At 46.6% G+C, this 23,377-nt stretch overlaps 2 protein-coding genes across 4 annotated transcripts in view; one reads left to right on the forward strand and one right to left on the reverse strand.

Annotated features, from left to right (window-relative positions):
- The window catches only part of LOC134455482 (mucin-19-like), a 35,830-nt gene extending 21,121 nt beyond the window's left edge, over positions 1 to 14,709 (forward strand). Inside the window, exons 5-15 of one of the 2 annotated variants that reach the window (XM_063206561.1) lie at positions 68 to 372; positions 971 to 1,318; positions 1,977 to 2,515; positions 2,841 to 3,102; positions 3,741 to 4,051; positions 4,855 to 5,098; positions 5,429 to 5,829; positions 7,664 to 7,960; positions 8,116 to 8,629; positions 12,039 to 12,361; positions 13,430 to 14,709. In XM_063206561.1, the coding sequence (XP_063062631.1) occupies positions 68 to 372; positions 971 to 1,318; positions 1,977 to 2,515; positions 2,841 to 3,102; positions 3,741 to 4,051; positions 4,855 to 5,098; positions 5,429 to 5,829; positions 7,664 to 7,960; positions 8,116 to 8,629; positions 12,039 to 12,361; positions 13,430 to 14,686 (4,801 nt within the window). In that variant the 3' untranslated portion in view covers positions 14,687 to 14,709. Of the gene's footprint in view, positions 1 to 67; positions 373 to 970; positions 1,319 to 1,976; positions 2,516 to 2,840; positions 3,103 to 3,740; positions 4,052 to 4,854; positions 5,099 to 5,428; positions 5,830 to 7,663; positions 7,961 to 8,115; positions 8,630 to 12,038; positions 12,362 to 12,940; positions 13,279 to 13,429 lie in introns of those variants that run through there. The other variant, XM_063206570.1, reaches the window with a different exon arrangement.
- Positions 14,710 to 21,542: 6,833 nt separating this feature from the next.
- Positions 21,543 to 23,377, reverse strand: part of c1h19orf67 (chromosome 1 C19orf67 homolog) — an 8,891-nt gene continuing 7,056 nt past the window's right edge. For both annotated transcript variants that reach the window (XM_063206990.1, XM_063206982.1), the window contains exons 8-10: positions 23,079 to 23,185; positions 22,715 to 22,802; positions 21,543 to 21,905 (exon numbers count right to left, since the gene is read on the reverse strand). In XM_063206990.1, coding sequence (XP_063063060.1) covers positions 21,782 to 21,905; positions 22,715 to 22,802; positions 23,079 to 23,185 — 319 coding nt within the window. In that variant the 3' untranslated portion in view covers positions 21,543 to 21,781. The remainder of the gene's footprint in view (positions 21,906 to 22,714; positions 22,803 to 23,078; positions 23,186 to 23,377) is intronic.

Genomic DNA, 23,377 nt, shown 5'->3' on the forward strand with positions numbered 1-23,377 from the left:
TCTGTGCCTGCGTGTGTCTGCGTCTGCGCATATGTTTGTGTGTGCGTCTGACTGTCTGTCTGTATAGGCGCCCGGGTGCTGTGAACTTATCTGCGGCTTCCTCCCGGCCGGCCTCCTCCAGGCCTACAGCAACATCTAGTGGTGGGAGTAGCGCCACTGCATCCTCATCCAGGACTACAGCAGCCAGTGGCACTAGTGCAGCCACTACATCCAGACCTGCAGCCCAGTCTAGTGCTGCTACTACTGCATCCAGACCTGGAGCTCCCCCTCCTGGTGGCCGCAGTGCTACTACAGCAGCATCCAGAACAACAGCGGCCTCTAGTGGAGGGACCGGATCAGCACAGCCACCCACAGGACCTGCACGCAGAACAGGTGTGTGTGCGTGTGTTGTATTGTGCGTGTGTTGTATTGTGCGTGTGTTGTATTGTGCGTGTGTTGTATTTTATGTGTCTGTGTGTGTGTGTGTGTTGTATTGTGTGTGTTTGCCTGTAGGTTTGTTTAATGCTCACTTTGACATGATTCAGAGGTTTAGGGTGTGTTTTTTGTCTTTGATTTTTTATTTTCTTGTTATTATTTGGTGTTATGTCACTACTGTTATTCTTCTGATTATTAGTTAGTATTTTATTACAGTTTTAGGGAAAGTATTCGTAGTCGCTAATGCCAATTCCCACTGCCATCATGGCTTTAAAATGCATTTACGGGGCAGCCACAATCTAAGGTTAAGGAGATGGGCTTTAGATCAGAAGGTTGCAGCCAGGTTCGAATCCCACCCTTCCACTCCCTACTTCACTCCATGAAGTGCCCTTGAGCAAGGCACCCTAACCCCACACTGCTCCAAGGACTGTAATCAATACCCTGTAATATCTGTTAAGTCGCTTTGGATAAAAGTGTCATTTAAGTGAAGTGTCATGTAATGTAATGTAATGTAGTGTAATGCAATGTTGAAACTCCTACCTCCTCCTCCCACCAGATGGCGCTAGAGCCAACCCTGCAACCAGGAGAGCTCCACCTGCTGCTGCCACCTCCACCTCTACAACGAGAGCCCGCCCTGCTCCTTCCACCACAACCACTTCCACAACACGAGGCCCTAGCACTACTTCCTCCACCTCCAGGGGTGCTAGTACCACTTCGTCTTCCACAGCGCGAGCTCCCTCCACTTCCAATGTCTCTGCAGCAAGAGGAGCCTCTTCCACTTCCACTACCTCCACAACCAGAGGAGGCCCCACCTCCTCCACCTCCACAGCAAGAGGGGCTCCTCTCGGCACTACCACTTCCAGAGGAGCTCCGGCCACCTCGTCTTCCGCCACGACCAGAGCAGGTAGGTGAAGCTCAGGAGGAGTGAAGTCAGGGTTCCCACTGGTCATGGAATTGCTGGAATCAGGGCTCTGAATCAACTGTTTTCATCACTAGCGAAAATGGCTAGTAGATGTGAATCTTAGCCAAACTCATACTCCTAAGTTTTCTTTTTTCCAACCAGCCAAATTTAATTTTCACTAACATTTAGCTGATTGGCTGGTGTTAATTTAGAGCCTTGGCTAGAATATCATGAAAAGTCAGGCTTTTTCGGTCATGCAATTTGACCATTTTACATTGACAAGTTGGGGGAATATCATGGAATTTTAACAGTATTGTGCCTTTTATTTTGGTCTATAATACTTCCCGCAACATTGTAGAATGTGAAAGCTTCAAAAACAGACATTTTAGCTTTTGCCATGATGGTAAGAGTTGGGCTAATCCCATTAACTTCCATGTTCTGTTTTTTACACTTCTCTTTTGATGGCAACTTGCATAAGATATGCACCATGACCATCTATAGTGCTAAGCCATTTATTCTGAATCAAAAGTCTCCTAACCGAAGGTCTCCTAAAAGGGAGTTCACCTAACGTCACAATGATCCTGTAAAAGTATGGGTTTGATTTCTTGCTTTACTAGAAGATTCGTTAAATTCTTCTCTTCCTCCCTCTCTTCCTCCACAGCAAGAGGCCCCGTCTCTTCCTCGTCTTCCACAGTCAGAGCTCCGCCCCCCAGAGCCACTCAAGGAGGCCAAGGCAGCGCTCCCATTCCCACTAGGCCTGGTGCCACACGCACCAATAGCACGCGAGCTGCAGCCACTAGCTCCTCCTCCTCCTGTGGCGCTGTTGCTTCTTCCAGAGCCCCGCCCACAGGAAGTTCCTCTGCACCAAGCAGCAGCAGAGGAAGTGCTTGTGGCAGTGACCGCCCTGCCGCCTCCGTCAAGAGCCAGACTGGGCGTGTCTTGTCGTCCCTGGCAACAACCAAGGGGGTCCCGGCGAGGCCGTACTCCTCCCCCAAGCACAAAGCAGGCCGCCCCACGCAGCCAGTGCCGCCATTGGCTGCCAACGGGAAGCCGGCCAAGAAACCAGCCAATGGTAGCAGGCCAGCTGAGGAGCCGACCACTTCCTCCTCTGCCGCCGCCGCCTCTGTTGTCACGGAAACGGCTGCTGCCGAGGCTGAGGTCAACTGCTGTGCTGCCTCTGTCGGAACACAGGAAGCTCAGGTAACATGCAAACAATTAATCGATTAATTGATTTTTCATTGATTAATGTGTTAATCGATTGAAAAAACATTAATCGCAATTAATCAGCAATTTGAGTGACAAATGACCTAGGTGAAATGGGCATGTGAAGAGGGGTGAGAATAGTGGGAATATTTGTCACCTTTGGATTAAAGAATTTATATAGAATAGAATAGAAATAGATTTTTTTTGGGAAACATTGAGATTTTGGGGGGGAAACTGCTGCTTATCAATTAATCGCAAGTTGATCGATAAGGTCAATCAACCAACAATTGTTGAATTAATCGATAATTTGCATTCCTATCAGGTAACCACGGTGACGGGAGAAGCCATCAGAGGAGCGTCGGACCCGGAGGCCGTTGGAGGAGAAGGTTTGGAGGCGGCTGCAGAGAAACCGGCAGCCCCAGGGGGCGATGGCGAGACATCAGAGGGACCAGCAGCCGCGGCTGACACCAGTGAAGTAGTGGAGCAGGAAGCAGAAAGCGCTACTGCAGAGCCGCCCATAGAGGGCGCTGACGCAGCAGGAGCAGCATCTACTGGCTCCCCTCCAGATCATTACCTGGAGACAGGTAAGCTTACTCCTTGCTCTACGTCATCCTCTCTCACTCTTTCACTCTCTGTTGCTCTTGTTCTCTCTCTCTCTCTCTCTCTCTCTCTCTGTCTCTCTCTCTCTCTCTCTCTCTCTCTCTCTCTCTGTCTGTCTCTCTCTCTCTCTCTCTCTCTCTCTCTCTCTCTCTCTCTCTCTCTCTCTCGGTCTCACTCACACTCTCCTTGTCTCTCCCGCTCTGTGTCTCTCGCTCGCTTTCTCACTCGCTCGCTATCTCGCGCTCTCGCTTTCTCTCTTTCATCTCTCTCTCGCTTTCTCTCTCTTTCACCTCTCTCTCGCTCTCTCTCTTTCACCTCAATCTCTCTAATCTTTACTCTAATGTTCTCCGCTCTCCTCCTCACTCCTCTTTGACCCTCAAGATCAGCTCTCCTCTTTGACCCTCAAGATCAACTCTCCTCACTCAACTACAGTGAATTCCATTTTACTTCAGTTTTCTGTTGTAATCAGTTACTTAAATGTTGTTCTATATTATTGAACTGCATTCTAGTTTACTAAAGATTTCTTCTGTTGCGTTTGAGTTGCACGCTGTTATATTTGACTTGACTTGTATTGTTTTGTATTAAGTTGCATTGTTTTTCCATTGTATCCTTTTCTTCGCAGCTGACGCTGACGTGGTGCATGAGCCCTGTGAACAAGTGGAACCCCCTTCCATATCCAACCAGGCAGCCAATGAGGAGGCAGAAGAGCGTAACCATGGCAGCCAGGCGGCCAATGAGAAGGAGCAGGAGGAGTCTCTGGTGTCGGAGATGAGCGCTGATGGAACGCATCCCACGGAGGACGCGGGGTTAATCGAGGCTGCGAATGAGGAGTCTCGCACGGAGGACGGGGAGGGGTCTCGTCCTGGCTCCTCCCTCTGGAAGTCGTCTGCTGCCGCATTGGACTCCGAAGACGCCAGCTGCAGTCAGCAGGGGGTGGGTTGCAGAGAAGTTTACGTTAACATCAGTTACTAGCCAGCAAGCGTTTCGTAGTGGTATTATAGCTAAACTTGAATTGCATTAAGTCATCTGTAACATTATGGAAAAATGTTCTTGCTTGCGTTTCAACGTTAGTATGTTAAAGGTTAGCGCATTAAACTGAATGTTGGCACATTCAAAGTTTGTGCATTACCACGTTCAATATAACAGGTATAACATTTAACTTTGTGTAAAAGATGAAGGTGTAAGCTGAAGACAAAACACCCTAAATGTACCAATTAATGTTAACACATTTAAAGGTGGACTGTGGAATATTTCCAGAATTCATGCTGCCCATTCAGAAATGTTACCTTTTTCATGAATACTTACCACCACCATCAAATTCCAAATATTCATTATGGCTACAAAAAAAACTTTTCATACATGAAAAGGGGGATCTTCTCCATGTCTGCCATTTTGAATTCCGTATGAAATAGACATTTTAGCTGCAAAACTTGCTGTATTTGGTCACACTAGTAAATATTAGTTAATTATTCAGTAAATATTCATGAAATAGCAAATGTGGCAGAAGGCAGCACAGTGTCAATGAGCAGCATAGTTGCAATACTCTCTCTGGTCACCATCCTACACAGTGCACCTTTCTAAAACCTTTTTGTCACCTGCCAAAATGGGTAGTGGATGTTAATCTCACTAGTCAAACACACACTCAGGGTCAGGTACTTGAGGGCATTCAACTTTAATATGAATAAAATAACGATCTTCAAAGTTAAACTTGAGTAAATTCAACTCTTCTTCTTCAGGTGCTGGAGGGTACGGAGAGTACAGATGAGCTGGGTCCTGATGCCAGCCTGAAGGGACCCGACGATGAAGATGATGATGTTCCGTCGCACTCGGCCGGCTCTGAGAGGCTCCCGGACATCCGCAATGACGAAGAGGAGGACGAGGAAGAGGAGGATGAGGAGGACAATGATAATGACCGCGTGTGTGACATGGATGTCGGCTCGGAGCGGACGGAGGCACCTCTACGTCACCCCGCCGATAGCGGTAGGGATGTCAACAATTAAAGATCAACATTTTAATTGATTTAAAGATTACAAATTGATTTGGAAAAAAAATAATCGTCAACTCAAATGGTGAGAGACTCAGGTGAAATGGCCATGACAAAGTGCATGTAAAGAATGGGAACATTTCAATCACCTGTAAAGAACATAAATGGAACATAATCTCATTGAAACGTTTCCTCATTTTTAATTAGAATTTTTTTGGGGGGAATCATTGAACTTAACGATCGACTTAAATGAATGAGATTTGGGTGAAAAAGCGACACTCAATCACCTAACAATTAATGAATGAATTGCTAATTTGTATTAATAGATGATGAAGATGAGGAGGAGGAGGATGAGGATGTGGAGATGGCTAGTGAGGCGGTTACTGAGAGCGGACTGGAGAGCTATGGCAACGCGGAACACGACGACCAGCCGGAACTCCCCGAAGACGACGACGATATCATCATCGATGATAATCACCTAGACAACCTGCAGCACCTCCACGCCCCCAACAATCTCTTCGGCCAATCGCAGTGGGGCCAGCCGCCTCACTTCCTGCAGCAGCCACGTCCCCTCCCATCGGAGCCGCAGAGCCCCGACTCGGAGCCGCTGGAGACGGACACGCCCACTCAGGAGCCTGACGCGGACGCCGCCACCCCCATGACCTCTGGAGTGACCCCTATAGTGACCCCCATGGTGACCTCTGGCCTCCCCACCTCAGCTGCACCCGTAGGTTTATGACCGACAGTCTCAGAGCCATGGAATTCAGAGTTGTGACAATCAGGGTATATAGACAGGTCATCAGCTGGGAAAAATTAGGCCTTTTGTCCTACCACACTTTTCTCTGTGGATTACTGACCAGAAGGCCTATTGGAAGAAATTAAAGCATGGGGCCACCTCAATTTTTGCTCAGAGTTCAATATGTCCGCCATTTTCCAAAATGACTTGTTTTCATGCATTATTACACTGTACTACAAGGTGATATTCATGAAAGATTAACTATTTTCAGCACTATTCTGTCTTACTTCCTTACATGCATGTTTACAAAGGTTGACTAAACAAAAACAAAATCCACAGTAATCCACAGAGAAAAGTGCGGTTGGACGAAAGGCCTAATTTTCCCAGCTGATGACCTGTCTAATAGGGAGTCGGTTGATGACACAACTCGTGTAGATTCAAATAATTATAGGAAGCGGCTTTCTTTTCGCTAGAGACTAAGAGCCACTACATAACGTGCAGAGATGACTAACGGTAGGGACACATACACGAGAAATTGCGAACTTTACCATTCATTCCAATGAGAGAGGCGAAGGCAAGCGAACAGGAGCGAAGCGAAGCGAAATTATTAAAGAAAGTTTACTGTTATGCAAATGAGGAGCGAATTCGCCTGCCGCGGTCCAATCAAATCAACAACATAACTGTTCCATTCCATTTGATTCGCCGCGACGACCTGATGACGTGGCCTCTCTTCGCTTTGCTTGCTTCGCCTCTTATGTGTCCCTACCGTGAAAAATGAATTACATTTACCTTTACTGCACTTTCTGTAATCTCTATGATGATGGTTCCCCTATGGTGAACTCTGACCTCACCACCTCCGCTGCACCGGTAGGTTTTTGACTGACAGTCCCAGAGCCAGGACCCCGTTTCTTGACAGCATTGTTGCTAATCAGGGGAGTATTCCAAGATTCATTCCCTAGATTCAATTTAGTCCTCATTTTCTTAGGTAAATGACACACGTGGGCTGTTAGCAGGTTTAGCACTTCCTGTCGGCCAACTTCACTTATCACTTAACATTATTCTTGGAATAGTATCCAGGTAGCAACTTACTTGGTTGCAATGCGATTTCCAATTGGGAACCTAGTAAGTTGCTGACTTGGTTAGCGACGATGTTGTCGAGGAATGCACCCCAGGTCCTTGAGGCTAAGGCAGCATGCAAATGTGGGGTTCTTTTCTATTACTGTCAGACAAGCACTTTCGGTCCGGTGAGGTTCTGCAGATTTCTTTATTATACTGCCCCATAGAAATATGGAACAGGGCAACATCCTAATGATACACCATTCTTGCTGATCTACCTAGGCAGGATGCACACTCGGCTGTGTCCTCTCAGAGCATTTATACTGTGAGCACACCCAGCCCCGTGGCCCTTTACAGATGCTAATTAGCTCAAATCACACCTCAACCCACAGACAGCCTTTAACACAACTGGAACTATATAGATACAGTCACAGACATATACATATAGTCATATACACATATCTCAATATTCCTGCATATACATGTACATATAATAATCTGCATATGAATCATATAAGATAAAAAATTCACCACACTAACACAATAAGTCTGGCTGGTCGGTGGTAGCTCAGGCGGTAGAGGTCCCTGTTCAGCAATCAGAAGGTTGCAGGTTCGATTTTCGCTCTGTCTGACCCCATCGATGAGTACTCGAGCAAGATACTTAACCACAAAACTGTTTGTCAATCTTGAATTTTTGACACTTGCCAGATTATTCACAGACTTTTTACTTCACTTTTACGAAGACTTTTACTTCACTTTTCACTCCCAGGCCCAGGACCTCCAGGCTGAGGCCCCCTCCATGTCTACCCTGGTGCCCAGTGAGGAGGCTCCTTCTCTGGGTACGCAGCCTGCGGAGACCAGTCTCCCCTCCCCGGATCGCGGCATGGAGGAGGTTTGCCCCCTGACCCCGTCTGCCCTGCCCGACATCGTCCTGGCAACCACTGGCTCTGTTGCCACGCCGACGGCAACAGCTGCACCGGCCGCCATTGGCTCCCCGGTCTCCTCAGCCACCGAGGACGAGGCCAGTGACACAGAAGGAGAGATGCTACTGGAGGAACCAAAACAGGTACACACACACACACACACACACACACACACACACACACACACACACACACACACACACACACTAATGGAGGAACCAAATGGAGAACAGATACACACATCACAAAATCTTTCTCAATCACATTTAAGTTTTACCCTCTCTTTCTCTTTCTGCAGAAAGTCCTGGGTACCCTGGAGGAGGAAGAGGAGGAGGGGAGTTGTATCCCAGCACCTCGTGCCCCACCGGTCCCAGAGACGGAGACGCCACCCACCAATGGCCAAGGGCCCCCTCTGGCCTCCGAAGCCCAGCCACAGGGCCCCTGTCCTGAGGAAGAGGCCAAGGACACCCCCTTCCCACCTCCAGGCCTGGAGCAACAAGGATACATGCACTGCGGCAACCAATCACCACCCACGCAGCCTGAGGAGGAGGAGGAGCCAGGAAAGCAGGGAGCCAATTACAAGGAACCAGGAAGTGAAACAGCTAATCGGCAAGAGTCAAATAGCGAGGCGCCACCCAATCAGGAGCCGACAGGAAGTGGGGAGTCCAATCAGCTGGGGGATCTGCAGGGCTTCCTGCAACTATGCCCCGCCCCGGTGTTCGATAGGCCACAGCCCTCCAAGGCGGAGTCGGATGTCCCGCCGCAGCCGTACTTTGCCACCTTCGGAGAGGCAGGGGACGACTCGCCAGCAGGTAACGTGTAAACCTCATGTGCACACACACAGACTCTCCCTCTTCGCTGCCAAAGTGCTCCCTTACTAAAAAAAACAAACAAAAAATGGGTTCAATCCACCATCCAAACTCCTCGACTTGTGCTTCTCTGACGCCCCAACCACTTTGCCAACTACCTTTGGGGGTGATTGTTTTTCCCCATGCAACATCCCGATTAGCCTTGTTCCTACCACTACTGTGTGTGTGTGTGTGTGTGTGTGTTGTGTGTGTGTGTTGTGTGTGTGTTGTGTGTGTGTTGTGTGTGTGTGTGTGTGTGTGTGTGGGGGGGTGTGTGTGTCTCTCTGGAGCCCCCTGGTGGAGCTCAAACACACGGAGGTCTGGGAGACAGTAGCAGGATTCCATTTCTCTAGTCAAAAAGTAATGAGCATTTATCGCTTCAATATCCATGGCAGCTCACATTGAGGAGTCAGAGGACATATTATAGATTATATTGACCCATTAAAGATCAACGGAAAACCAATTGTTCCAATTATTTTTTTGTCTGGAGAAGTGGAATCCTGCTTTTGAATTGTACTTTTGCAAGATATTTACTTATCAATAGTGTCTTGCGATGAGGCCACAGGTGTTGTTCTCAGGCAGTGGTTCTTCACTTTAAGGGTGCATTTCTCAACAGTGTCGCTGCTATCTATGCCAATTCGACCTCCCATCTACAACCAGTGAAGTGAAGTTGCTAATGGTTGCTCTGACGTCTTGGTGTGTGTGTCTGTGTCATTTTGATGGTGTGTTGCTCTGTCACAGAGAACGGAAGAAGACTATGATGTCGCAAAGATGGCACAGAGAAGGAGAGTAAAGAAACACTAAAGATGAAGAGTATAGGAACTTAATCTGAGATGAAGAGTATATGGACTTGACCTGAAACTCAACTCCACATGCTGCACTATGCTATGAACTATTGATGTCTGAACTCTCTGAATTCTATGCTGGACTTTTTTTTAAATAATATCTGAACTCTTTGAACTCGTTGCTGGATTATTCTGTAATCTTGCTGCTCTCAACCCCCTCAATCCTGCACTGTGCTTGACAACACAGACTGTAGCATGGCTGTGTGTGTGTGTGTGTGTGTGTGTGTGTGTGTGTGTGTGTGTGTGTGTGTGTGTGTGTGTGTGTGTGTGTGTGTGTGTGTGTGTGTGTGTGTGTGTGTGTGTGTGACTGTGTGTGTGACTGTGTGTGTGACTGTGTGTGTGACTGTGTGTGTGACTGTGTGTGTGTGTGTGTGTGTGTGTGTGTGACTGTGTGTGTGTGTGTGTGTGTGTGTGTGTGCGTGCGTGACGGTGCGCGACTGTGCGCACGTGTGTCTGTGCGTGACTGTGCGCACGTGTGTCTGTGCGTGACTGTGCGTGACTGCACGCGTGTCTGTGTGTGACTGTGCGTGACTGCACGCATGCGTGAGGAATGCTTCATTTTCAAGGTTGGTTGACTAATCAAGTCCCTGTTCTTGCCTGTCGTCCTCTGTCTGTGTGTTAGTTTGTTTTATTTGGGATTTAAATATGAAAAGAAGTGAATAATAATGATGATGAAGAAAATAATAAAGATGATGTTTTTGCACTCTGTCCTCATCTGCTTCCATTAGAGACCAAACACGCGCGCGCATGCACGCGCGCACTACCACGCGCACACATTCTCACACACACACACTACCGCGCCCTTACCAGGGCCAGATTAACACTCAGGCTAGAGTTGGCGGACATGTTATGTTCCTAACTTCTGGTGGGAAGTGGGAACGGTAACCTGTCGCCTCGGGGCCCCAGGCCATTTTAATCCGGCCTTTACTTACATGTGAATTGCAGAGTTTCACATTGTGTTAGTGCACATTTTGTGTGTGAATGTGTGTGTGTGTGTGTATCTGTATGTGTGTTCTTCTCTTCCTTTCTTGAGTCGAATGAGGGACCGCTACATCCCTGGAGCAAGGTGCAACTCCCTCTCCCTCCCTCTCTCTCTCTCTCTCTCTCTCTCTCTCTCTCTCTGTCTCTCTCTCTCTGTCTGTCTCTCTCTCTCTCTCTCTCTCTCTCTCTCTCTCTCTCTCTCTGTCTCTCTCTCTCTGTCTCTCTCTGTCTCTCTCTCTCTCTCTCTCTCTCTCTCTCTCTGTCTCTCTCTCTCTGTCTCTGTCTGTCTGTCTGTCTGTCTGTGAGAGAAAATGAAAATGTGAGTGCGTGCACGCTTTGTGTGTATGTTGTATAGTCTTCTCAATAGGAGCATCTCTCCCATTGGAAGCCAGAAGACAGCATGGCCTGTTGGAGCTTGTAGATTTTTCCACAGCGTAAGCTATCGCTCTCTCCAGCCTCTGGACTACACTTCCCACCTCAGCTTCTGGCTGCTGCCATGTGCACACGTTCAGCACTTCCTGCCTCTTTGCTGTCTCTGTCTCTGTCTCTCTCTCTCTCTCTCTCTCTCTCTCTCTCTCTCTCTCTCTCTCTCTCTCTCTCTCTCTCTCTCTCTCTCTCTCTCTCTCTCTCTCTTTCTTTCATTTCTTACTTTCCTTCTTTCCTTCTTTCTTCTATCTCTGCGCATGTTCGCACTACTGCACTCTTTATTTGTTAATCTTTTTTGTGTACACACCTGGGCAATTTGTTTATTTGAGCACTTTGGCACTTGCAGGACTATTTGAGCACATACAGGACTATGTGATGGCTTTGTGAGTTCACTCAACTCAAATGGTTTAATTTGCACAGCAGGGTTTGGCTGTCTTGAGTTCACTCGACACAAATGGTTTTGTTTTGCATTCAGGGTGCTTTCTCTTTTTCTCCAGACAGGCCATTGTTGGGTTGCTTTTTTTCCCACCGTTTCCACCATAGAGGTAGAACATGGTCACTGAAATGGCCGACAACACTGGAAAACGGCAGGTGCAGCCTCCATCTTGTGTAGGTAGACCTGTACTCTTCAGTCAATGTAAATCACTGACCAAACACCTTGGTCATAGTCGCACATTTTTTTTTTTTACAATAAGGACCAGATTAAATGATAAATCACAGAATAAAAAAGACTTGTCCTTGTATAGTGAATCAATTAATATTTTCTTAAGCCATTTCTTGACAGAGGCAGGTCCCTTCTTCTTTGAGTCCTTTTTTCATTCATTGCTCAGGTCTACCTCCAAATAATGGCTGCCAGGGTTGCTGTGATGATTAGGGCCATGGCCACTACAGTGTTGATTCTACCTCTATGGTACACACACACACACACACACACGCACACACACGCCTCTATCTATTATTTGCACAGTGCACACTGGTTTGCATCATACTGCATTTGATAAGTCACAATCACTTGAACCTGCACGCATGTTCTGATACCAGTCTCTCTCTCTCTCTCTCTCTCTCTCTCTCTCTCTCTCTCTCTCTCTCTCTCTCTCTCTCTCTCTCTCTCTCTCTCTCAGGGTGGGATGTCGTCATGGCGATGCCTAGGCCCCGCCTCCGTGCCTCCAGGACCAATCAGGCATCAGCCTCCTCCTCCTCATCATCATCCAATCAGCATCAGCCTCAGCTCCCGCATGGCCCCTCCCCCTCTGCTGCTGGTTTGCCGCGGCTACCGACGGGTGATTTGCCGCCGCGTCTGGGAGGGGGCGTGGCCAACGTGCAGCTGAGACGGCTGCAGGAGCACCAGCGCCACCTGGAGGAGATGGAGAGACTGCGGAGAGACAGACAGGAGAGGGTGAGGCAGGACGACCGGCAGGAGCCCCACAGTGAGGAGAAGAGAGAGGTGCGTCTGGCTGTCGCTCTGACGCCTTGGCCGTCTGTCTAATGGCATATATTTGTCATCCCTGGTCTGATATTTCTGTTTCTAGTGGCTGAGTGTGGTAGATCGTAGTAATTTATGTTAGTGGCTTATGTTGTATTTTACTGCTGAATATTATAGGGTAATGTATATTATTGTGGTAATGTGTTCTATTAGTATTGAACTGTGTTGTAATGTGGTACTGGAATATCGTGTTTGAAAGTGATACGGTACCATTTCTGGAAATAAGCTAATGGAGTTTCAATTGAGTTTCACCTTCCTCTCGTGGCTTCTAGTTTCAAGCTAGCAACTATCATTGAATCTCATGGGGCCCTACAATTCTTGCTATCTTGGGGTTGCCAAACTCTGAAAACGGCTGGAAGAATTATTTACAATTATTTAACTCAAGGGAGGTGTAAAATGAGCTTATTTCCAGAAATGGTATGGTATGGCATGGCTTAAATGTTGGTCATCAGTGAATATATTTTAGTGGCTTACGTTTTCATTTCCTTTGTGTGTTTTTTTTTATATTCCTGGTTGGCCACAACACTACTATGACCTCAGATGAGTAATGAGATTTATATTTTCTGTCTCCCTCTTTCCATCTGTCTTTCTGCCTCTCACTCTCTCTCCCTCTCCCTCTCCCTCCCTCTCTCCCACCATCTTTCATCCCTCTCTCCATCCTGCCTCTATTCCTCCCGCATCTCTCCTTTTTCTGCTTGTCTTTTTCCTCTCCTTCATCTCTTATCTCTTTTCTGCTTGTCTTCCATTTGTACCTTTTCCCATCTTCATCTCTCCCGTATTCATCTATCCATCAATTCCTTCCCCTCCCTCATCTTTTGATCTCTCTCTCTCTCTCTCTCTCTCTCTCTCTCTCTCTCTCTCTCTCTCTCTCTCTCTCTCTCTCTCTCTCTCTCTCTACCTGGTCTCATCTCTCTCTCTCTCTGCCTGCCTTTTCCTGTCTTGTACATGTCCTTGTGTTGTTGTTGTGTTTTCGTGTCCCTCTGTGTTTTTGTCTGTTTGTCCACCTCTATCTGTCTGTGTGTCTGTAAGGAGGAGAGGAGTGAGGAGCAGCAGATCCAGAGGACAGACCTACAGGATGAAGACCAGACGAGGAGAGACCTACGGGGTGAAGAAGAAGAAGAGGAGGAGCAGAAGAGAGACCAGTTGACCCTCCAGCTGCAGCAGCAACAGCAGGAGCTGCAGCACTGGCAACAAGAACACGTCCATCTCCAGGAGGAGCATCATCTTCATTCCCATGGAGACCAGGTCTCCCAGCATCAGGACCAGGCGCTTCAGCAGCATCAGCACTCCAATGGAATCCACCAGCATCATCCTCATCTCCATGGAGACCAGATGTCCCAGCAACAGGACCAGTCGCTTCAGCAGCACCACCGGTCCAACGGAGGCTCATCCCAGCAGCAGCTCCATCTCCATGGAGACCAGCTCCCTCAGCATCAGGACCACTGTATCCAGCAGGCCAATGGAGGCTCCTCTAAGCATCTGGAGTTGCCGCTGGAGCATAAGCAGCAGATCCGCCAGTGGCAGCTGGAGCTGGAGGACCACACGCAGAGCCAGCAGCAGGCCCCACTTCCAGCCCTCATCTCCCCCTCCGCAACCCCCTCCTGCCTGGGTACCATCTACGAGGCCCTGGAGGCCGAAATGGAGGAGCAGGAGGAGGAGGAGGGAGAAGGAGCAGAGGAGAGAGGAGGAGGGAGACCAGAAGAGAGAGCTGAGGACAGCAGCGTGAATGGAGTTGGTGGTGGTCATGATGATCAGAGTCACGGAGACTACACTACTACCCAGAATTCTCTGCTTTCAGACATGGCAAATAGCCCCACCCCCACCCCCAGCTCCAGCTCTCCAGAGCAGGACAGCGATGGCTCCTGTGGCCTGCAACAGCGACAGCACCACCACCTGCTGGGCCCGAATGGTACTGCGCGACCCCCACCAAACGGCCACCACCACCACAGGGCCGGACAGGAAATGAATCAACCGGGACAGGAAGAGGAAATGATGTCACCGGACCTGGAGTGGGGCAGCAAAGCGGGACTTGTACAGCAGCTGATCAGCCAGACGCTGCTATTGGTCAAGGCCGGTGACGTGGGGGCGGGACTTGGGCAAGGGGGCGGCGGCACGCTGAGCCCTCTGGAGAGCAGCCATTGGCCACAGCTGCTGCTGTCGCCGCTTAGCAACCCCAGCACCACGGCAACGGTTACCGCGGTGAGCAGCTACGCACCACAGGCAACACACGGAAACGCGCAGCCACAAGGGGAGTGGACGGTAGTGGAGGTGGAGACACACCACTGACACACACGCACGCGCGCAAACACGCACACAGCCACAAGGAGAGTGGCGCAAGAACACACGCACGCGCAAGACACGCACGCACACACGCACGCACACACACACACACACACACACACACACAATCACACACATACAGGCATGGACGCAGGGACACATACACTTTCAAGTTGGACAATTGAAATAGACACTTTGTAGTTCCCCTATTAGTTTTCTTATGTTAATGTGATGTTTGTTTTTTCCCTCTAAGATTTAATTTATTGAGTTCAACATGACCGTATCCCTTGTCAAGGCAATGCTGGGATCGTGTGCACTGATACATGATGAAGAGTTCCTATGTGATTGAAGTGCAGCAAAGCTGCTGTACTCCTCCTGGTGGAAGATTGAAGTATTGCTCATTTCTATGTACTGTCTGCACTGACCCCCAGTGGACACTTGAGAAAGTACAATGAAATGACACAGCATGAACACAGCAAGCGAACGCGGTATGAAATACTTTGACTTTGTGTAGAGGCGATGGTGACATAAGAAACAAGAGACAAAAGTGATTTTTGTGACATAGGTTGAGCGCCATGAGTGACAGTAGGCCTTTGTTGTTGAACTCCAACAGTATGACCATTCATTTCTGAGCATCATAGAATCCCGGTCATAAATGAATGGTCATAATGTTGCTTTTGTTACCCATGTCATTCTCGTCTCTTGATCAGAGGTGTGTGAAACGTAAAAGTAAATTCATGGTGTAAGTACAACACTAGCACATGATATTACACAGCCGTTACTTCATTTACTGCATTTTATCTAATGAGGTAGGTGTTACTGAAAAACACAAAAACAAACAAGCACCCACCACAAATTTTATCCAACCAACTCAGCTGATCATAAGAAACGTACACAGGTCTACTGGGGAGTATGTTAAGAACCTGGCCAAGTTGTAATCCAGAGTAAGTTAACCTTAAGGTAGAGGTAAATCATCTAATACAAGATCCGGGGGTCCTTATTTTCTTCACTAAATGACAACTGTGGGCTATCTATTAGCAGATTAGCATTTCTTGGAATACTCCCCTGGTTACTCTGATAGGTTACCTGGGTTGGAAGGAAACTTTTACTTTTACTTTGGACCCCTCTGCTTTTGATGTGTTCATTACACCGTGAGGGGGAAGTCCCCTTATTACACAAAGAGCCATAGCTACTTCATTCTGCACTGTTGGATTGATCTGTCTTGTAGTCCTGAAGTATGTTCTGATTATTTTTTTGTCTTTTGTTCCCTGTTGATTTTACCTTTAGAATTGTGTTTTAATTACTTAAGAATGGAAGGATTTTTTTTCCCCTTTTCTTTTTTGATTTGATTTGTCACCTTGTCAAAGTCACTGTGATTTATAGTCGTATGTGTGGGGTGTGTGTTGTCTTGATGGTAAATATGAAAGCTGGTACGGGTAGTTAGAAGGGGGGGGTTAAAGATTATTAAATTGTTAGATGTTGCACTGGGTCAACTGCTATGTCTACACTACAGGCTGTCGGCGATACAACGGCTCATATGATTGGGCCAGGTCAAACCAACAGCTCGGTTGATTAGTTCAGGTCTGAGTTAGACCTGTGGCTATTGGCTAATACCATTATGGTGGTCCAGTAATTGTCATTTGTGATTGGCCAAGAGAGTTGTGCTGGTCCAGTAATGTCATTTGTGATTGGCTAAGAGCGTTGTCTGTCTAGGGGCTGCTGTTTTTAGCTGGATGTTTTAACATTTGGGAGACTTAAAGGGGTATGCCACTATTTTGGGGCTTAATACAGTTAAAATCGTTGGCTGGGGTTTATAAAGGTGCTAAAGTGTCTTATTTTTCATGTTAAGCGTTGTCTTGCTTTAAGACAAGTTAAAAGAGGGAATATGTCGCTAAGCTAGTGAAAGTCAATGGATCCGTGTAGCATTGTAGCATGCTACACGGATCTATTGACTTTCACTAGCTTAGCGACATGCTCCCTCTTTTAACTTGTCTTAAAGCAAGACAACGGCTTACATAAAAAATAAGACACTTTACCACCTTTATAAACCCTGGCCAACGATTTTAACTGTATTAAGCCCCAAAATAGTGGCATACCCCTTTAAGAGGGGCTCTTTGGACTGGATACACTGAGGGAAGGAAGGCATTGTGATTGGAGGAATCCAACCTAGGGCATTGTGATGTCATGATTTGTCATGTGTCATGACATGATGTATGTGACTTTAGACAGTTAAAAATTTTACTCTCTTCCTCAGTGTCTTAAAGCGATATCAGGTCACACACACACAGTCATTCTGTCTAGACTGTACATATCGATGCAGATTTCCTTGTGTATGCAAACTGTTCTTTTGTGGAGAATAGTAAGAACTGTGGTACTTATCTCTTGTCTGATGGTCTCCAAACACTGTGATTTTCATTAAGGCTATTTGGAGAAGAGTGTCTGTGTTCGTGTGTGTGTGTGTGTGGGGAAGTTTGTAGGTGGAGGTGCGTGTGTGTGATGGAGTTTTGTTAGTGGTGGTGATATGGTGGTATGAAGGACTGTAAACTGTGTTGGCATTGCAACCGTAGCAACGAAGGGAATGTGTGTGCGTGTCTGAAATTGAGTAGTCTTTGACTGCAAGTGTGTGTGTGGTGTGTGTGTGTGAGAGGTGGGTTTGGGGGGGGTCATTTTGTGATGCACTGTACCGTGACGTAAACTGTGACACTGCTGCCGGTCTTGGGGAGTCTGTTCTGAGCAGCCAGCAGAGAGAGCAAGCGAGAGAGAGCGCGCGCGCGTGCGTGCGTGCGTGTGTGTGTGTGCTAGCTAATTGGTTTGGTGATTCTGACTCAGCATTGAGGACAGGATGCATTGATCCTATATGCAGGCAATTGTGTGTGTGTGTGTGTGTGAGAGTGTATAATTAAGCTTGGTCTGGTCTTCCTGTTGTCTGTGCAGTGGACATGGAGTCAAAATGTCGTATCCATGGTGAAATTATTAAATGAATTCTTATCCATGATGAAACTATTAAATTAACTCTACATATCGTTGATGATTACGGTGTCTGGTGCAAAGTGTAGCCTGCTGGTCATTTGTGATGTAGAGCTGAGTGATCACTTGTGATGAGGGTGGTGGGGTTGGGGATTCGATATCGACACAGCTCTTTAATATCCTGTTCAATTTTATCCTGTTCTAGATTTTTACTGAAATTCTTCAAGTTCTTCTCTACAAATCATCTATTCTGACATCACAATAGGCCGATCTCTTCTATGAAATGTTCGTTCTGAAACATTCTAATGACATTAGGGTGTGATTGCACCTGCTGAGCGTATTGAAGGCATATTATTAATTGTAATAATAAGAAGGGAGGTGTGTTTTTAGTTTTCTTTTCATGTTCTCTTTTTCATGTGTTTTTTGTACCTTTATTTTGATACTGAAGAACAAACGCTGTTGTGTTTTTTTATATATATACGGTATCCTGTTGCTCTGACCTTTCTTTTGAAGATTCCATAATATCTCTGCGAGAAACGATGAAGTTCTGAACATTGTTGTTAATCCTGTCCCGCTGTGGACACTCGCGAGGACCCGGTTTGCTGATTTTAAAACCTGTTTGAAGATGTCTGTATTGCAAACGATAATAAAGTCAACAACAGCTTGAAGCCTCCTGCTCTGAGTCATGATTGTCTTTGTGTGTGTGTGTGTGTGTGTGTGTGTGCGTGTGTGCGTGTGTGTGTGTGTGTGTGTGTGTGTGTGTGCGTGTGTGCGTGTGTGCGTGCGTGCGTGTGTATGCGCGTGCGTGCGAAAGGTCACACGCACACAGGATTTTCCCACAGTCTCCGCGTGCGTGCATGCGTGCATGTGTGTTTGGGGTTTTCAGTTTCCATTGACTATTTTTGATCTTCCCATGTGTGTGTAATTGGGTATGTGAAGTGAAGACCCGACCAAAGATCAAGCATGGTGTCCGATCCATAGTATAACTATTATGTCACTGCCAGGGCCGGACTAATGCACAGGCTAGATATGGCTGCAGCCTTGGGCCGCCCACCTGCCAGGGGGCTTCTGATTGGTCAAAAGTGAAAAATTGCAGAATTGTGACGAGATGCACTATTGAAAAATTTAGCTGTTGTGTTGAGTACAGTTGGTAGACATGCTATCCTTAATTTCCATCTCATAATTATGACTCAGGGTATTTCTCAAAACCTAGTCTGCACACTTCCAAGTGCGCTCAGCCTAATTAGTCACGCCCAGTGATTTGGATACTCTATAGAGTTCACTAAAGAGAATCCAATCACTGTGCATGACTAATTAGGCTGAGCACACTTGGAAGCAGGGGCGCAACTACTCATTTCTGTGGGGGTATGCAAGAACTATTTAGGTGCCCCACCCCCCCAAAAAAACACTTAATTATTTGGCGCCCTCCAAATGCCCTCTCTTTGGTGCCCCCCTCTCTCTTGCGCCCCCCTGCAACGCATACATCGCATATACTGTAGTTGGGCCCCTGCTTGGAAGTGTGCGCACTAGGTTTTGAGAAATACCCACTGTCTATGTAAATTTGTCACAAAACGTACCTTCCAGGGGGGCCACAGGAACCTGTAGCCCAGGGATGGGCAACTGGAGGCCCCGGGGCCACATGCGGCCGGTCTCCTCACTTAATGCGGCCCGTAGATTAAACAGTAGGCTTAATTAAAAATGAGACGACCACTGAATCAATCTTTTGTAATTTTCCTGTTGGCCAATACAGTGCACTTCTAGCCCTTCCAAACAAGGGCAGTCAGTGAGCAAGCAACTTCACCTCAAACTCAGCGAATTGTCAGATCCATGGTCATGATAATGTGGTGATGGTGGTGAAGGAAAAATGTGGCCCTCCGCATCATTAAAAGTTGCCCATCCCTGCTGTAGCCTATGGACCCAAGGCCATCTTAATCAGGCCCTGGTCACTGACTCAAAGAGATATAAATCAAGTCTCTGCATACATTATGAATAAATGTCAAAATAACCAAATCACTACACCATCAGGTATGCCACCAATGACTGCAGCAAATTCTTTAGGGGTAACAGGAAAACTAAACTTGGAAAGAAATTCGGAGTAATTTAAGAGTAAACCTTTGTTGTTTATAAGTTGAGATACCAGAAGAATGTCATGGCTTACCCAATTATCCAGATAAAGAGATTTGTTTTTAAAAAGTATGTCTTTGTTATTCCATAATGTATTTGTGGGGAGAAAAAATGTTTGTAGGCCAACGACCAGGCAAGGAGAACTTGTTTATGGAAATTAGCTATTTTAATAGGAATCTTCTGAATGTTATAGTTGCACATTAAGATGAATTTGAGGCCACCCACTTTAGAGAATATATGTTTTGGAATGAAGTTCCAAATAGAAGAATGATTATTTATGAATTGATATAGCCAGTTTATCTTAAAAGTAAGTAAAAAGTAAGACATAAAATCAAGAAAATTCATACCCCCACAAGAGTTGGTATTCATTAAGACAGTCTTTTTAACATAATGCACCCTATTCCTCCAAAGGAAGTGAAGTAACAGTTAGTCAATTTTTTTGGCCAGAGATTCAGAGACTGATTTGTCAACATATATAGAGAGAGACAGGAATGTTAGTCTGGAGATCACTTCAGCTTTTGTTAATAGAGTTCTTCCTCAGAGATAGATCTCTTTGTAGCCAACAGTTCAGCCTATTATGAGTTTTCTCAATAACTGGGTTGAAGTTTGGATGTGGTCGTAATGTATTATTCTTGATGATCGCTGTCGAGAGAGTTGAGTCGCTCTTACGAAGGACTTTGCTAACGACGATAGCAAAGACGCTTTCGAGAAATGGACCCCAGAGCCATTGGCGCAGACGTTGTCATCGTCACGAGCGTCCTCCCCATTTTCCCCCTACGTGGGGCGCTTATTGGCTGTTTTCTGGGGGGTTGCGCATCAAAATCCTACCGCTCCAGACACTCCGCAGAAAAGCAAGGCCAGACTACCGTAGTGGAGCCAATCCTTTGGCAGAGGTACGTGGGATGGCTCGCCAGGCTAGGACATTCCTTTCTTAGAATAAATTTACAATTTTATTACAACCTGCAATGTAGTTTTGCTGTAATAAAATAGAGAAGAGAGCTGTAGACCCTACAGCCACCAGAGGGAACATGTGGAGTCACTCAAATATTTCAACCATCACTCAAACATTTTCAACACTCACATTTAATTTGCATTTTTAATTACAGTAGACTACTGTCAAAACGGTGATGATGACCACTTAACCATTTGCGGCTTTAAAAACAGTCTAGAATGGTTTTATGAGAACATTTAGAGCACACTTTTTATACAAAAACCAGAACAATTTAAAGTGCTTTTCTAAGAACGGCAGAGGTACAAAGAATAGTGCATTTACAGTTTTGGCACTTTTATACAAACATTCAAAACGCACTTTGTGCTTGAATATGAACATTATGGACACTATTGCAATAGTGCTTTGCTATAAAATAGACAAAAACAGAAAATCTGTTGAACAATGTATGTGAACTACATTCAATTCTTTCAGTATGCTTTTTCAAAATACTGTATACAAGAATGGCGTCCGCATCGAACATGCATTAACAGGCGGAACTTGAGTGCTTATGCCAAAAATGTAAACCGGCACACAGCCTTCATATTAACTGAACTGATGCTGTCACATCTAACATCTAATTATCTTGTAAACAATAAAGGATGTGTGTGTGTGCGTGCGTGCGTGCCTGCGTGCCTGCGTACGGTAGGGGGTTACTGGTCTGGATTCTTATTGGCTGTTAAATCCCTAGTACTAGGCTCGTTCGTGCCGAAGCAGTGAGATTTTTTGCTAGGCAGTGGGCATGCACACTTTGCCAGTTTGGTGCATTGTGGTTAGAAAATTCTAACCAGAATGCATCAAACTGGCAAAGTGTGCATGCCCACTGCCTAGCAAAAATCTTACTGCGTTGTCACGACCGAGCCCACTATGTTGTTGATGAAGCCTGGGAGCTACATTCTCATTCGCCGATGACGCCTAGGAGCTGTTTACTGATTGGATCGATGGAGCTCTGTTGTTGTGTTGTCATTGGCTTTTGTACAACAGCTGTATTTTGATTGGTTGATGGCCCTGTTGCTGTATTGTCATTGGCTTTCGTAGGACAGCAGTGCCCCCAGCAGGCAGTCAGTAGCGCTGCAGGTGGAGGGTTCAGAGGCACCCAAGTAGAACAGCTCATGATAGTGGCCCTTAGGAGAACCACACAGGATCCTGTATAGCACACACACACACACACAAACACACACACACACACACACACACACACACACACACACACACAGACACACACACACACACACACACACACACACACACACACACACACACACACACACACACACACACACACACAAACACACATAGAACAGTTGGTGATGATGACCCTTAGGACGGAGACCCACACAGCACCCTATATCACACACACACACACACACACACACGCACACGCACACGCACACGCACACACACACACACACACACACAGATATAGTACACACACACACAGACGATAATTGAAGAATTATGAAATGATGCAGTATTGACAGTAGTGAAGGGGCAGCCGTGGCCTAGTGGTTACAGAGTTGGTCTATCAATTTGGAGGTTGCCGGTTCAAATCCCCCCTGACCTCTCCCTACATCTCCATCCATGGCTGAAATGCCCTTGAGCAAGGCACCTAACCTCACATTGCTCAAGGGACTGTAACTGATACCCTGAAAAGTAATAGTTGTAAGTCGCTTTGAATAAATGAAAGCGTCGGCTAGGTGTAATGTAATGTAATGTAAATGAATCTGCGACTGTATTATCCTTCCTTCCTAGTTTGGAATGCTGCCTATGTCATTTTGACGCATAATTTGCCTTTTGCAGGGGCCTCCGGTAACCAGTAGCCTAGCCTAGGGGCCCCAGCCCATCTTAATCCAGGCCTGTGTGTGTATGTGTGTGTGTGTGTGTGTGTGTGTGTGTGTGTGTGTGTGTGTGTGTGTGTGTGTGTGTGTGTGCGTGTGTGTGTGTGCGTGCCTCACCACTCGTATATGTCCTGTGTGTGTGGGTTGGGGTGTGTCTGTATCCACTGGCCAATAGACCACATTCTGATGATGGACGGACCCACACCTGCAAATAGAACACAGTAGAGTACAGTAGACTACAGAGGAGTACAGTAGAGTAGAATATACACCTGCAAATAGAATAGAATAGAATAATATTATATCATATAATATAATATATAGCATGGAAATTTTGCTATTTAACGATTTTCATGATGTCGTCGGTTTTGCAATGTTGCCACCCAGGTGGCCCCTGCGTGTGTGTGTGTGTGTGTGTGTGTGTGTGTATGTGTTTGTGTGTGTTTGGACACACAGGACTGTAAGTCATGACAGTAAGTCACACCTTCACTCTCTCTCCTCCTCCTCTTCCTCTCCTCTCCTTCCTCTTCCTCCTCCTCCTCTCCTCCCTCATCCCCCTCTCGCAACACCTCCTCATAGCACAGGAAGTAGCTGACGGGATTGGTCCAGATGGGTCACATTGTGCAGAGAAGAGAAAAAGAGGCATTGGGATTGGTTTAGAATAGTCACATGATGCAGTAAGGCTGTACCGAAGTATGCTGCACTCAAGATTTGTTTCATATCACAATTTTTGGAATGTATCTACATTAATTAGCTTTTTTCACATTTTTCAACATTCTAAAA

This window comes from Engraulis encrasicolus, chromosome 1, assembly GCF_034702125.1.
Source record: "Engraulis encrasicolus isolate BLACKSEA-1 chromosome 1, IST_EnEncr_1.0, whole genome shotgun sequence".
NCBI lineage: Eukaryota > Metazoa > Chordata > Actinopteri > Clupeiformes > Engraulidae > Engraulis > Engraulis encrasicolus.